Source organism: Macaca mulatta, chromosome 18 (genome assembly GCF_049350105.2).
Source record: "Macaca mulatta isolate MMU2019108-1 chromosome 18, T2T-MMU8v2.0, whole genome shotgun sequence".
Classification (NCBI taxonomy): domain Eukaryota; kingdom Metazoa; phylum Chordata; class Mammalia; order Primates; family Cercopithecidae; genus Macaca; species Macaca mulatta.
The window spans coordinates 55567395-55583406 of record NC_133423.1 but is presented as its reverse complement, the minus strand read 5'-3'; the positions used below and the strand labels follow the sequence as shown (position 1 = coordinate 55583406).

Genomic DNA, 16012 nt, shown 5'->3' with positions numbered 1-16012 from the left:
TTCTATATGTTTCCTTCCAAAACAAAAACAGTTGACCAAAACAGATAAAATAAACTCAGAAAGATATACCAAGAATGACTTAAAGGGAGGAAGCAAATGAGTCCAATAATGTATTACATTTCAACATAAAGGCGAAGGATGGGCCTTCTCTTACTGGTATGAAAGAGGGTTCTTAGAGATGATACGCATACCCTAAGTATGTTCCCTGGACCAGCAACATCAGCATTACTCAGAAGCTTGTTAGACCCTACCTCACATCTACTGGATCAGAATTTGCCTTCCAACAAGACCCACAGGTAATTGTTTTGTACATTACATTTTAAGGAATGCTGCTTTAGTGGATCTAAGACTTTATTCTAAATCCCAGCTCACTGCTAGGTTATCCTCGGATAAGTTATTAACCATTCTGTGCTGCAGATTTATTTGTAAAATAAAATTAGTAATAGTACATCATGGGTTTTTTCTTTTAATAGGAATTAAATATAATATCTTTAAAGCACTTAGAAGTCCCCCACCTTCAAGTAGAGGTTATATTGAGCTATTCAAAGATACTCTAGTTCAGGCATCTATTCCTGGTGATAGGTGTTTAATTGTGAAATAGGTGATGATAGTATCTTATTCTTAAAAGAGAACTCTGATGAAATCTCTGAAGAAGGGAGAGATGACAAGCATAAAAATGATAGTACTGGAAGATCAAATACTGTATATGAGGAACACTTGATGTCACCGGATTGGTTTGTGTGGGAGAAAGAAGATTGAGGGACCACTTAAACTCGGTTTACATTTCTGCTAAGAAATGAATTGTCAGGCGCCTGCAATCCCAGCTACTCGGGAGGTTGAAGCAGGAGAATCGCTTGAACCTGGGAGGCAGAGGTTGCAGTGAGCCGAGATCACGCCAGTGCATTCCAGCCTGGGTGACACAGCAAGGCTCTCACTCCAAAAAAAAAAACAGAAATGAATTGTCTTACACAATAAGATAAAATAGTTCAAAGAGACGAATACAGGAATGTTGATGAAAAGAGTCAAATTCTGTAAAACATTTAAAGAGGCTTATTCTGTGCCAAATATGGGTGACCAAGGCCTGTGACACAGCCCCAGGATGTCCTGAGAACATGTGCCCAATGTGGTTGGGTTACAGCTTGATTTTATACATTTTAGGGGGACAACTTACTGACAGACATAAATCAATACATGTAAAGTGTACCAGTTGATTCAGTCTGGACAGGTGGGACAACTCAGGCTTTTGGTCATAAGTGGATTCAAGGATATTCTGATTGGCAGTTGGTTAAAAGAGTTATTATCTTAAGACCAGGAATCAATAGAAAGGAGTGTCTGGGATTGTGGAGACCAAGGTTTTTATTATGCAGGTTTTTATTATACCTCATAGGTGGCCACCCTTAGAGGCAATAGATGGCAAGTGTTTTCTATTCAAATGTTTAAAAGGTGCTAGACTCACAACTAATCTCTTCAGGAACAGAAGAACTGGAAAGGGAAGGGGATTCTCAACATAATGTAGATTCTCCCCACAAAAGATAGCTTTGCAGGACCATTTCAAAATAAGTCAAAGAAATATATTTTGGGGTAAAACACTTTGATTTTTTCAGGGCCTGGTATCTATCATATGATGCTATACTAGAGTCAGGTTGGAATTTGATATCTCATTGCTGCAAAGAGACTGCTTTGCCAGTCTTAAAAATCTCTGTTTTAATGTTAATATTGGTCAATTGGGCCTGAATTCCAAAGGGATGAGGGTATAATGAAGCATGTCTGACCTCCCCTTCCCATCATGGACTGAACTTGTTTTTCAGATTTACTTTGGAATGCCCTCAGCCAAGAGCGGCCTTGCAGGAGTATGAAGAAAGAGAGGTATCATATGTATTGAAACTGATAACTCATGAAATGTTTTAATTTAATGGCAAGAATAAATCTCTTCGGTTTGAAGATGGGAAGTAGAATGACATGACTTTTTTTTTTTTTTTTTTTTGAGACGAAGTCTTGCTCTGTCGCCAGGCTGGAGTGCTGTGGCGCGATCTCGGCTCACTGCAACCTGCAACTCCTTGGTTCAAGTGATTCTCCTGCCTCAGCCTCCTGACTAGCTGGGGATTACAGGCATGCGCCACCATACCTGGCTAATTTTTGTATTTTTAGTAGAGACGGAATTTCACCATGTTGTCCAGGATCGTCTTGATCTCCTGACCTTGGAATCTGCCCGTCTTGGCCTCCCAAAGTGGTGGGATTACAGATGTGAGCCACTGCCCTTTTTTTTTTTTTTTTTTTTTGAGACAGTCTCACTCTGTTACCCAGGCTGGAGTACAATGGCGCAATCTCAGCTCACCACAACCTCCACCTCCTGGGTTCAAGCAATTCTCCTGCCTTAGTCTCCTGAGTAACTCAGATTACAGGCATGCACCACCATGCCCAGCTAATTTTGTATTTTTAGTAGAGATGGGGTTTTTCCATGTTGGTCAAGCTGGTCTTGAGCTTCTGACCTCAGGTGATCCGCCCACCTCAACCTCCCAAAGTGCTGGGATTACAGGCGTAAGCCTCTGCAACATGACTGTTTCTCATGGTTGAAACTGGTAGTTCCCAGCCTGATATATTTCACTATACTTCACAAAGCATTATTCACACAACTTCACTGAACAGCCTTTCAGGGTCTGGAGAGCTTAGTGTGCAGACCATTTTCCATAGTCTATATTGTCAGGAATTTTCCCTTTCTGAAATTGAAAGTTTTTAAGTGTTAGTTATTGTTGTGCAGTTCACTTGATAAGGAAACTTCTTGGGGGAGAGGTATGATAGCAGCTTTTTTTCTTCTACAGTTCTAAGGTAGTTCTTGTAACTCATGAAAGGTTGAATTGCTTTAAAGGAGCCTTTGCAAATGGGGAAAATATTTCTCCTTTGGGTCCAGCTGAAACATAGATCTTTTAAACAAAAGATAAATTTTTAAGCATGTTAGAAGCAAGAGAAAATGCATGGTTTTCAATAGAAATATTTTCTCAACCTTGTCTTTAATGTCTACAGTGAATGCTTGAAAATATATATTCTCTTATTTTGTGAAAAGGAAACTATAAAAACATGAAATCAAAGTTCTGGTCCATCTGGCACATTGATAGCCTGCTGTTTAGGATGTCTGGATTTAAATAAGTGTCTTTACCTTTAAAGTTGGAGAAATAAACCTTGGGTCTCCATTGTGTAGGTAGTTTCTAAAATCCATAGAGTTTTAGATGACCTGAAAAAAAGACAGAATGTAAAGCATCTCAATTTCAAGTCTATTTCTACCAGCCCCCACCCCACCATCTTGATTTGCAATTCTGCAAGAAACAAGGTAGGGACTTAGATAACTCTCAAGGAGCTAGTTTACTCTAATTAGCTATCTTTTCATGGCTTATGTTTTTGTTCAGGTGATCAAACAGAATGAATTACAGTCTAGAAGAGTATGAGTGGGTCACTTGAGTCTTGTTTCCCTCTTTAAGTGTCCAGGGCATTGAGTTTTCCGCTGTTTTGTGCTTTTTTACCCTCCCCAATGGATAACTGTTACCAGGAAATTGAAAAATAACATGGTCATGTACCAAATTTGCCATAAATTTTTCTTTTAATTAAATGGAAGATTTCAGACTTGTATCAGTGGATTGTACTCCTGCACAGATCACAACTTCATAAACGGGTGTAAATATTTATGTGAAATTTTTACCTAGCTCTGTGAACCACTTGATCTTGGAATCAGTTTTTCTTTTTACAAACAATCCATTTTCAGTTGCATATTTTATCAGTGAGTACTAAACTAGATACATAATTTGGACCTCAATTTTTATATCAGAAAATGTGTACTCTTTTTTTCGAAAGGGAGAAAAGAAAATGATTGTAAGGTGAGGAATCTGACATGGTCAGAAACCATATTTCAGATGGGAAAATCTTACTAGGTTAGAAGAAATTTTAGTTTTTAATGAGTCAATATTTTAAGCATCTTCTTGGCTAGTTTAAAGGCCACGTTGTCTATCTATGGTTTGTTTCCATTCCAAACTCAAAACCAACATGAAAATTCGATAGGAGCTCCTTTGCTTTTATTTCTGTACTCATTCCTTTGACATTTTTGAAGTGCCTGCTATGTGCTGAAGAGATACCAAGATTAGTACACTATGATTTCCAGGAAAACACAATCTGCTTCAGGTGATAGTAATATAGTCAAATAATTTTAACTTTATGGTATTTACTATGATAAAGGTGCTTAACTCTGCCTGGGAGGTCAGTGAAAGCTTGGAGGAAGAGGTGACATAAAAATTAAGTTTTAATGGACAAGTAGGAATCTAGGATTCGGGGCAGGCAAAACATTCTAGGCAGAATGTTATGCCTAGAATGATATGCCATCTTAATGTATGGTTTGTAGGCATTCAGAGTAAAGGAAGTACCTGCCATAGTGAAAACTTTTGGGCTCTGTATTTCCCCAAAAGTCTGTGAGTAATGGATTGCTTTACAGCTGGAGCCAGATGGCCTTACCTCAGATTCTTACCCGAGGATGATCCTGAATAAAACATCTCTCTCTTTTGTAAAGCTTCTCTCCCTGACAAGAAAATAGCCTAACTGTTCATCTAACAAAACAGTCGGGGGAAGATGATGGACAACAAAGTAATGTCAAATTGATGTTCTGCAAGGGTCACTAGTAGCTTCTCAACTCAGTCTTTAACTGGGGTGGCTGCTCTTCAACACTGGACACAGCTGACTTCATCTTTTTATTTATCTGTGTTATTTATCTTTTTTCTGTGCCTGTCCTTTACTTGTTACATCGGCCTCCTTCTCGTCTCACAGTTGAAACATTCCTTTCTCTAAGAGGCTTTCCCTGGCTCCTTGACCATTTGGGTCCTTTTAGAAAATGTCCCTACAGCACTACATAATGTTCTTGTCATTACTCTTCATTTGTTCTTCTTTGTGTTTGATTACCTGCCATTCTTTCTCCCTAAAGGAGATAGTGTTAGTGTTAGTCTTGTTCATTATTGTATGTCTGGCATCTCATTCAGCCTCAGATGTTAATGTACTCATTATATTTATTATTCAATAAATATTTATTGAACACTTATGTAGGCTAAGGAATTCAGTGGTAAACAAAACAAAAATTCCTGCCCTTATAGACTTATTTGTTGAATGAAAGAATGAATGAATGAGTGAATAAATGAACAAACAAAATCTATACACTCCCTGGACAATTTTACCCACTCTCATGTCTTCAGCCGCCACATATAAAGTGATTAACTCCCAAATGTCTATTTCTACTCAGACTTCTTTTCTGAATTTCAAGCCCAGGGATCCAAGTGTCCCCTCTTAGCTACCTCCACTAAACTCTCCCAAGCATTTTTAACTCTGTGTTCTAAAGTTGCACTCTCCCCAGACCTTTTGTTTATTCTGCATTCTCTGTCTTATAAATGGAATCACACATCTCCTCATACATCTTGTCACCCAGTTCATAAGGTGACATTGCCTTAAATGTCCCTTTTTAACCCCCATCGCCTATTTTCTACCATTATTACTCCAGCTCATTCCCCTCTCATCTCTTGCTTAGACTTCTATAGGGATTTTCTAATTGGTTGCTTTGATTCTAGTCTTCAGCCCTCTGATCCATCCTTTACTCTCCTACCAGAGGTATCTTTATGAAATGCAAATTAGCTGTAAGACATCAATGACTTAAATAGAGATAAAATCTAAATAGCTTAGGGTAACATTTGACATCCAGCCCCTGTTGATCTCTGTAGCCTCTTCACTCATTCTGTCCCACTCAGGACCGGTGAACCATCCATGCCATGCTTCTTTCAGTTCTCTTAATGTACATAATGATTTTTTTTTTCATTCCTTTGATCCTGGTGATTTCTCAGCCAGGGGTAATGCACATCCTACCTACCTGGTACATCTGTATACTCCTTTTCCAAAATTTGTTTTCAATGTCACATATTCTCTGAAGCCTTTCCTAACTTCCCTCCAGTGTGGTCAAAGTGAACTACTCACCCCACCTTTTTAAAATCTTCATTGGACTCTAGTGTATAAATGTTTCTCCTGGAACATGTTATCCTTATTTGTTTAAATATCTCCCTCTCCCTAAGCCTTGATGTCCGTTTTTAAAAAAAAAGGTATTGAATATATACTTTGTGCCCTGCACTGTGCTAACTGTTCTTCGTTTCTTTATATCATTTATATTTGCAGTTGCCCTGTGAGGTGAGGTAGATATTATCCCCAGATGAAGATGTCAGAGAAGTTACATTGTTGCTAAGTACCAGAGTTAAGATTTGAGCCAAGAGTGTTGGACTGACACCTAAGTCTGTGATTTTTTATTTTTATTTTTTTTTTTTTTGAGACGGAGTCTCTCTCTGTCACCCAGCTGTAGTGCAGTGGCGCAATCTCGGCTCACTGCAAGCTCCGCCTCCCGGGTTCACGCCATTCTCATGCCTCAGCCTCCCATGTAGCTGGGACTACAGGCGCCCGCCACCGCACCTGGCTAGTTTTTTTTTTTTTTTTGTATTTTTAGTAGAGACGGGGTTTCACCGTGTTAGCCAGGATGGTCTCGATCTCCTGACCTCGTGATCCGCCAGTCTTGGCCTCCCAAAGTGCTGGGATTACAGGCTGAATCCACAGTACTGCGTTTGTACATCTTATGCCTGTTACATTGTATTCAGAAAGCATTTGTTAAATGACTGGAAGAAAGCTTGGCAGGTCTTTTTTGCATGGCCATTTTGCTGTCTTGTATATGCGTCTTCCTGGCTCCAAGGACAGTTCTGGTTAGTATATCGTTGGATCATCTACATAATGATCAATATGTACATTAAGATCACCTGACTTAGTGACTAAAGACACGTGATTGTAGAGAACTCTTAGGAGGCTGACTTGATGCTCAAAGTTTCTGCTTCTCACATGATAACTTGTGGTAGAAGTAGGAAGACAAGAAGAGATTGAGTAGTAGTAGAAAGAGAGAAACACAACAAATGCAAACAACAAAAACCATAACAAAAAAAAGTTTTCCTGCAATGTTTTATTATGATAACTTTCAAATATATAGACAGTTGACAATATGGCATTGAAACACTATGTACCTTCTACCTAGATTTCAGTGGTTGGCATTGGCTATATCTGCTTTGCCCCCTCTCGTGTGTGTGTGTGTGTGTGTGTATATATATAAAATATAAATATTTAATATTTATGTATAAATAATTGTATATAAATATATGATTATTAAATTATTATATTTCTAATATAATGTACTTAATATATATTTATATGCTATATAAATATATTTATATTTATTATATATAAATATATCTATATTTATATAAAAATACACACCAGAGGGGGCAAAGCAGATATAGCCAATGCCAACAACTGAATATATGTATATAAATGTATATAGATCTATATAAATATAGAAATATATACATATGTAATAGAAATTTATATAAATTATAAATTTACTTACAGATATAAAATTTTATAAGAGTTTATCTGCCTATTTTTCTGTGTGTCATAGAAAATGCCACTTGTCTCTGACACCTGGGATGCTTGGACTGGTACTTAGTAATCTTGATCTAATACAGAACTAAATGAAGTGGCAAGTGTCACGTGTAACTCCTAACTACCTCAGACTTGTCTCATAAGAATGAGAACATTTTATTTTATAAACCAGATTATGATACCTGATAAAATTAGTAATAATTCCATAATATTAATTGTAATTGAGTCCATATTCTAATTTTTCTAGTTGTCCCAATAATGTCTTTTCTGTTTTTCTCCCTGAACGAGGATTCAGTCATGCTTCATGGGTTGCATTTGGTTGTGTCTTTGGTCTCTTAATCTAAAATAAGCCTCCTGCCCCAAACCTTTTCGCCTATGACACTGACTTTTTGAAGAGTTCAGGCCAAGTGCTTTGCAAAATCTCCCGTATACTGGATTTGTCTGATTGTTTCTTACAGTATCATTTAATTTGTTCCTTTATTCCTTCTAAATTCTGTGAAGTGGAAGTTAGGTTTACAAATTTGATTAGGTTCAGATTAAAACATAAGTGATGATGCCTACTTCCTGCAATTGGACATAATTTCTGTTTTTCTACTTATTAGTGATCCTGAATTAATTTACTTTTGAGTATTGACCACCAGATTGTACCGTTGAAAGATGCATTTTGTTCTTTGCTGTAAGTAATTATGACTCTTCAAGAACATCTAACTCATTAACCTTTCACCTAATGGTTTTAGTATCCTTTAATGATCCTTAACTGTATTACTTATTACATTGGGGGTTCTAAAATGGTGATTTAAAATTTTGACCGTTTGTTCTAATTAGTTTGCTTTCTTCTGTAAAGAAAGACTTCACTTTTTTTTTTTTTTTTTTTTTTTTTTTTTTTGAGGCAGAGTTTCAGTCTTGTTGCCCAGGCTCGAGTGCATTGTTGCGATCTCAGCTCACTGCAACCTCCGCCTCCTGGGTTCAAGCAATTGTCTTGCCTCAGCCTCCTGAGTAGCTGGGATTACAGGCGTCTGCCACCATGCCTGGCTAATTTTTTGTATTTTTAGTAGAGATGGGGTTTCGCCATGCTGGGCAGGCTGGTCTCGAACTCCTGATTTCAGGTGATCTGCCCACCTCGGCCTCCCAAAGTGCTGGGATTACAGGTGTGACTTGGCTTTTTTAATCCATCCTTTCTTCTCCTTTTGCAGCATTACTACGAAGTTGTGGATTTTTATTTATTTAGTTTTCTATTAATTAGAGTGATTATTTCAGTGCTCAAATTTCCCCAAATGTGGTTAATAGGCATCCCCTTTAGGCTATCTCCTTTTTTTTTTTTTTTTTTTTTTTTTGAGATGGAGTTTCTCATCACCCAGGCTGGAGAGCAATGGCATGATCTCAGCTCAGTGCAACCTCCACTTCCCGGGTTCAAGCGATTCTCCTGCCTCAGCCTGCCAAGTAGCTGGGATTACAGGCACCCACCACCACATCTGGCTGATTTTCACTGTCTTGTTTTTGTTTTTTTTTTTTTGGTTTTTTTTTGCGTGTGTGTGGGATGGAGTCTCGCTCTGTTGCCAGGCTGGAGTGCAGTGAGTGATCTAGGCTCACTGCAACCTCTGTCTCCCGGGTTCAAGCGATTCTCCTGCCTCAGCCTCCCGAGTAGCTGGGATGACAGGTGCCTGCCACCATACTCAACTAATTTTTGTATTTTTAGTAGAGACAGGGTTTCATCATGTTGACTAGGATGGTGTCAACATCTTGACCTCGTGATCCGCCTGCCTCGGCCTCCCAAGGTGCTGGGATTACAGATGTGAGCCACCGCACCTGGTTGCTATCTCCTACTCTTGTGACAGGCCCTCATCTATTTGTCTTTGAACACTTTCTAGCATTTTACAGCACAACAAGATGTTTGAAGTTTACTTTATACTTTCTCTACCCCGAAATGGGGTTCAACCATTTTTCCAAGGAGTCTTGGCTCCAAAAAAGGAGAATCTTTTTTTTTTCTTTTAATTTAATGATTCACCTTTTGTCTTTTCACAGAGGCCTCTCTACATTTAGTTCTGTAAAGATTAGTTCTGTAAACATTAGTTCTGATCAAGATTACTAAGTACCAGTCCAGGCATCCCAGGTGTCAGAGACAAGGGTGAGGTGAAGTGGTGGGGGTGAACGCTGGTAGGCCAGGGGAATTATTTCAGTTAAAATAATCTTTCTTTACTTTGGCAGCCTCCTAGTAGTATATCCTATCTCCAGCCCTTCCGCTCTCCACTTGTGATTTGTCTCTCACAGTTTTTATTCTTTAACTCATCCCCTTATTCATTCTGCTCTTATCATTACTTTTACTTATCTATCTAATGCATTTTAGTGTTAAGATTTTAAGCTTTACCAAATGATTATTTTCCACAGCCATTTCAGCTAATTAATTTGATGGTTAGGTTTTGATGTAATCTTGCTTAATACTAATTTATATTTATTTATTTATTTATTTATTTATTTGTGTTACCTAATGAAGACTTATTTCTTCGAAGAGGTTGCAATGACTGCTGTGTCTTCCACTTCTTAAACAGTGGTTAGGCAGACTGAAGAGTTTTAAATTCATGTCATGGTTTGGTGTACACTTTCCCTCAAGTTTGGTTTTCAACATCTAGTTCATTCTTTTCTGTCATTCGGCCAGGATGGAGTAAAATATGTCTTCTTTTTCACTGTACCCCCCAGATCATCGAGAAGGCATTTTGTCCACATTTTCCTAACATAAATCTTGCTCTCCAGATGGAGGATTGAAGTCTCATTGTGGTAGGGAGGAAGGAGAGGTGGGGGAGGGTGCATTTTGAAATCTGCTATATCAAGAAAGACATTAAAAATTGATAAAGGCAGGACTACCTGTTTTCATATTCTCCCACATAGCATGTGTGTAAATGAATTTGCCTGTAATTTGTTTCAAATGCTGACATTTTACTCCTAAGCTATATAATTGTGCTTGATTTTTCCAGAGTAAAATTCATATTCTGTGACCAGACTAATATGTTCACCTACTATAAAAATTACTGCCTATGGTAACAGCAAGAATAAAAATCTCCTTTTATATACATAATAGCTGGCAGAGACTCCTGGGACCACCACAAATCATTCCTATCTTTTAGAGCTTGCTTTCCATGGAAATGTAAAACCAGCCTAGTCTAATGTACATTGACTCTGAAAACCTATTTAGACTACCATTTATACTATTGTTATTTAAGATGCCAAGGATTCAACAAGCTCTTCTAATTATTGTATTATCTAAGCTTAGTAACCTATCCTTTCCCTGTGAACCAGCTCCTCTTCTATCATCTACGTCTGGCTCCTTTTTTGTTAAAGGTTAATAATGAGAACAGTGAAGCAATTAGTTATTTATGCAGTCATGATTGGCAAAAGTTATTAGCACAAGAATCTGCCCAGAAGCAATGATTAGGTTATGAAAATGTTAAGAAATACTGAAACCAGACACCATTTTGACTTTTAAAAAATAATATTTCGACCCTTATTCATGATGACCTGTTGTAAAAGTATTTATACAGAATAAATCTCATTGGATAGTAATTCTTATACTAACAGCATACATAAGTAAGTGTTAAGGGGAGATTTGAAAATGTACTGAAGGGACAAAGAGCCTGGGGAGGAAATTACCACAAAGAAAAATAAGGAACAGAACTCTCTCTTGGGTAGAACTATTTGTCTCCCAGGCACTGGTCTACAAAGTTAGCTGACGTTTTCTGATTTAGTATTTTCATCTTGAACACTTGGCAAGTTTTACGAATTGTGAGAGAGGGTACCCCAGGTTAAATTGCCATGTTCTTTATACCAAATTATAAAATTATAAAAAATGTAGGGAGATATGGGTTCAGAATATTTCCCGCTGATGGTTTTATTAATGAAATATTGACTTAACTGAAAAACTTAACAAAAAATATCAAATTATACTCTCTTTAATACAGTTAGGAACTTTCTGTGTAAATTGTCAGTACTCTTATCAGAACAGTGTTACTATTTGTACCCCATACTGATTTTTTCAAATAATAACTTTATTGTGTATAATTCATGTAAAATAAAATTCACTCTTTTGAACTATATAATTAAATGGTTTTGAGTATATTCCAAAAATGTGCAAACACAACTACTTTGTAATTCCTGAACGTATTTATTACCTTTCCACCAAAATTCATACCTGTTTGCAGTTGCTCTCCATTTCTTCTCCCCTAACCCTTAGCAACCACTAATCTATTTCTGTCTGTATATATTTGCCTGTTCTGAACATTTTATACAAATGAAATCATGCAATATATGGCCTTTTGTGTCTGGCTTCTTTTACTTAGCATAATATTTTCAAGGATCATCCATGTTGTAGCTTGTAGCGGTACTTCATTGCTTTTTGATGGCTGAATAATATTCCATTTATAAATATTCCACATTTTGTTTATTCATCCGTGGACATTGAGATTGTTTTTACTTTTCTACTATAGGAATAATGCCATGTTGAATATGTATATACAAGTTTTTGTGTGGACATATGTTCTTTAAAAAGTTGTCTTTGCTTATATATTTAATATTCTTCAGGACATATTTTCACTTCTCTTGAGTATATACCTAGGAGTAGAATTGCTGGGTCATATGTCAAAAAAATCTCTAACATTGTGAAACAGCTAACTTATTTTCCAAAGTGGCAGCACAGTCTTATGTTCCCATTAGTTATTTAGGAGGGTTCCAGTTTCTTCATGTCCTTGTCAGTGCTTGTTAGTCTTTTTGGTTATGGTCATCTTAGTGAATGCAAAATGGTATCCCAGTGTGTTTTTTATTTACTTTTCCCTAATGGCTATGTTGAGTATCTCTTCTTATGCTTCTTGGCCATTTGCATATTTTGTTTTGGGAAATGTCTATTCAAAGCCTTTACCCACTTTTAAATTGTACTCATTATCTTTTTATTGTTTAGTTTTACAAGGTGTTTATATATTCTGGACACAAATTCTTTACCGTATCGTTTCCAAATATTTTCACTCACTCATGGGGTTGTTTTTTTCAATTTTTAAATAATGCCATTTGAAGCACAGTCATTTTACATTTTGAAGCCCAATTTATCTATTTTTTTTTAAATTTGATTACTTGTGCTTTTAAGTGATCATCACCTAATCCAAGGTCACAAAGATGTACTTTTGTATTTTCTGCTAAGAGTTTTATAGTTTTAACTCTTATGTTTAGATCAATGATACATTTTCAGCTTGTTTTGTTTTTTTTAATATGGTGTGAGGTAAGAGTTCCTTTGCATGTATCTACATTTGTTTTTATTCAAATTTAAAGAATCAAGGAATAAATTTGTTTTCAAATGGGATGTTCTTTGCTACTCTTTTTGTGAAGTATTGCTTTATCATTTTGGGGGAGGAATACATGTAACTTTTATCTGAAGACTGTATACTTATGACTGTCTCACCAAATATGATTGCATTTTTGGTTCTGTTTTGTTTATTGGAATATGAAAAGCAGCATTGATGGATGCAGTTTGAATCAATTTTTTGGTTTTTTCACCTTAATTTGCAACCTCACCTCTTCAGCTACAGTATAGAGAATGCCAAGAACTTCTAAGCCTGTATCAGAAATATTTGTCAGAACAACAAGAGAAGCTCACCATGTCTCTCTCAGAACTTGGTGCTGCTAGAATGCAGGAACAGCAGGTAAGCATCTTTAATTTTACTTTTCTTGTCTTCAGTGGATCAGCAAGGTGTCAGAAGAGCCATTTGCTTTTTATGTTAATTTCCTCACAGTATATAATATTGTTTTAAAACATGTAGCTACTGCATGTGATTGAGTTGATGTCTTTCCCTCCCCCTTTCCTTTCTCCTCCTGTTCCTGGGACCAAAGGTAAGGAATGATTACTTGAAGGAGTCTGTGTGGGTCAGTGGGGAAGCTTCTGGTTGGATGAAAGCACAGCCAGAAGGGTAAAGAAAACACTGCTCTGTTACTTAATGAAGAAGATAAGGTGGGCTGTTTGTTACTCATTGTCCTTATGGAAATCACAAATAAGCCTTTCTTAATTCTTGTTTATTTTTTAGAATAATGAAAGTTAATTGTGGACTTATAAAAACTTTAATTGGAGAATATTAGGATATTTTGCATATGCTTGCATACATGTATTGATCATGTAAGTATATAGGAGAGTGTTTATATAAACATTTATATACGTATCGCCAAATGGTATGTATTATATAATTAAATGAATGCTCAGAACCCTATCAGATGTGATTGAAGTAAGCCCTAAAGACCCACTTCTGGTTAGGGGATTCCCTTTCCTAGCGAAGGGAAGCCATGACAGACTGTACCTGGAAAAACGGGACACTCTGCCCAAATACTGGGCTTTTCCCCACAGTCTTAGCAACCAGCAGACCAGGAGATTCTCTCCCGTGTCTGGCTCGGCGGGTCCCACTCCCACAGAGCCTTGCTCACTGCTAGCGCAGCAGTCTGAGGTCAACCTGCGAGGCTGCAGCCTGGCAGAAGGAGGGGCGTCCACCATTGCTGAGGCTGCAGTAGGTAAACAAAGTGGCCGGGAAACTCGAACTGGGCAGAGCCCACTGCAGCTCAGCAAGGCCTACTGCCTCTACAGACTCCACCTCTGTGGGCAGGGCATTGCTGAACAAAAGGCAGCAGAAACTTCTGCACACTTAAACGTCCCTATCTGAGAGCTCTGAAGAGAGCACTGGTTCTCCCAGCACAGCATTTGAGCTCTGAGAACGGACAGACTGCCTCCTCAAGTGTGTCCCTGACCACCGTGTAGCATGAATAGGAGACACCTCCCAGTAGGGGCCAACAGACACCTCATACAGGCAGGTGCCCCTGTGGGACGAAGCTTCCTGAGGAAGGACCAGGCACCAATATTTGCTGTTCTGCAATATTTGCTGTTCTGCAGCCTCCACTGGTGAGATACCCAGGCAAACAGGGTCTGGAGTGGACCTCCAGCAAACTCCAACAGACCTGCAGTTGAGGGACCTGACTGTTAGAAGGAAAACTAACAAACAGAAAGGAATAGCATCAACATCAACAAGGACATCTACACCAAAACCACATCTCTAGGTCACCAACATCAAAGACCAAAGGTAGATAAAACCACAAAGGTGGGGAGAAACCAGAGCAGGAAAGCTGAAAATTCTAAAAACCAGAGTGCCCCTTCTCCTCCAAGGATTGCAGCTCCTCGCCAGCAATGGAACATAGCTGGACAGAGGATGACTTTGAAGAGTTGACAGAAGTAGGTTTCAGAAGGTCCATAATAACACACTTCTTTGAGCTAAAGGAGGATGTTCTAACCCATTGCAAGGAAGCTAAAAACCTTGAAAAAAGTTAGATGAATGGCTAACCAGAATAAACACTGTAGAGAAGACCTTAAATGACCTGATGGAGCTGAAAACCATGGCACAAAAACCTTGTGATGCATGCACAAGCTTCAATAGCCGATTTGATCCAGTGGAAGAAAGGATATCAGTGATTGAAGATCAAATTAATGAAATAAAGCAAGAAGACAAGATAAGAGAAGAAAAGAGTAAAAAGAAATGAACAAAGCCTCCAAGAAATATGGGACTATGTGAAAAGTTTGATTGGTGTACCTGAAAGTGATGGGGAGAATGGAACCAAGTTGGAACACACTCTTCAGGATATTATCCAGGAGAACTTTCCCAACCTAGCAAGACAGGCCAACATTCAAATTCAGGAAATACAGAGAACACCACAAAGATACTCCTCGAGAAGAGCAACCCCAATACACATAATTGTCAGATTCACCAAGGTTGAAATGAAGGAAAAAATATTAAGGGCAGCCAGAGAGAAAAGTTGGGTTACCCACAAAGGGGGGAAGCTCATCAGACTAACAGCAGATCCCTTGACAGAAACCCTACAAGCCAGAAAACAGTGGGGGCCAATATTCAACATTCTTAAAGAAAATAATTTTTAACCCAGAATTTCATATCCAGCCAAACTAAGCTTCATAAGTGAAGGGAAATAAAATCATTTACAGACAAGTAAATGCTGAGAGACTTTGTCACCACCAGGCCTGCCTTACAAGAACTCCTGAAGGGACCACTAAACATGTAAAGGAGCAACTGGTACCAGCCACTGTAAAAACATGCCCAATTATAAAGACCATCAGTGCTATGAAGAAACTGCATCAATTAACGGGAAAAATAACCAGCTAACATCATAATGACAGGATCAAATTCACACATAACAATATTACCCTTAAATGTAAATGGGCTTGATGCCCCAATTAAAAGACACAGACTGGCAAATTGGATAGAGAGTCAAGATCTGTCAGTGTGCGCTATTCAGGAGACCCATCTCATGTGCAGAGCGTAGGCTCAAAATAAAGGGCTGGAGGAAGATCTACCAAGCAATTGGGAAAAAAAAAAAAAAAAAAAGCAGAGGTTGCAATCCTAGTCTCTGATGAAACAGACTTTAAACCAACAAAGATCAAAAGAGACAAAGAAGGCCATTACATAATGGTAAAGGGATCATTTCAACAAGAAAAGCTAACTATCCT

At 38.0% G+C, this 16012-nt stretch overlaps 1 protein-coding gene across 7 annotated transcripts in view; it reads left to right on the top strand.

The window, feature by feature from the left end:
• KIAA1328 overlaps positions 1-16012 on the top strand; it is a 399175-nt gene that overhangs the window by 119180 nt on the left and 263983 nt on the right. For all 7 annotated transcript variants that reach the window (XM_028838138.2, XM_028838137.2, XM_001106820.5 and 4 more), the window contains one exon: positions 13036-13163. In XM_028838138.2, coding sequence (XP_028693971.2) covers positions 13036-13163 — 128 coding nt within the window. The remainder of the gene's footprint in view (positions 1-13035; positions 13164-16012) is intronic.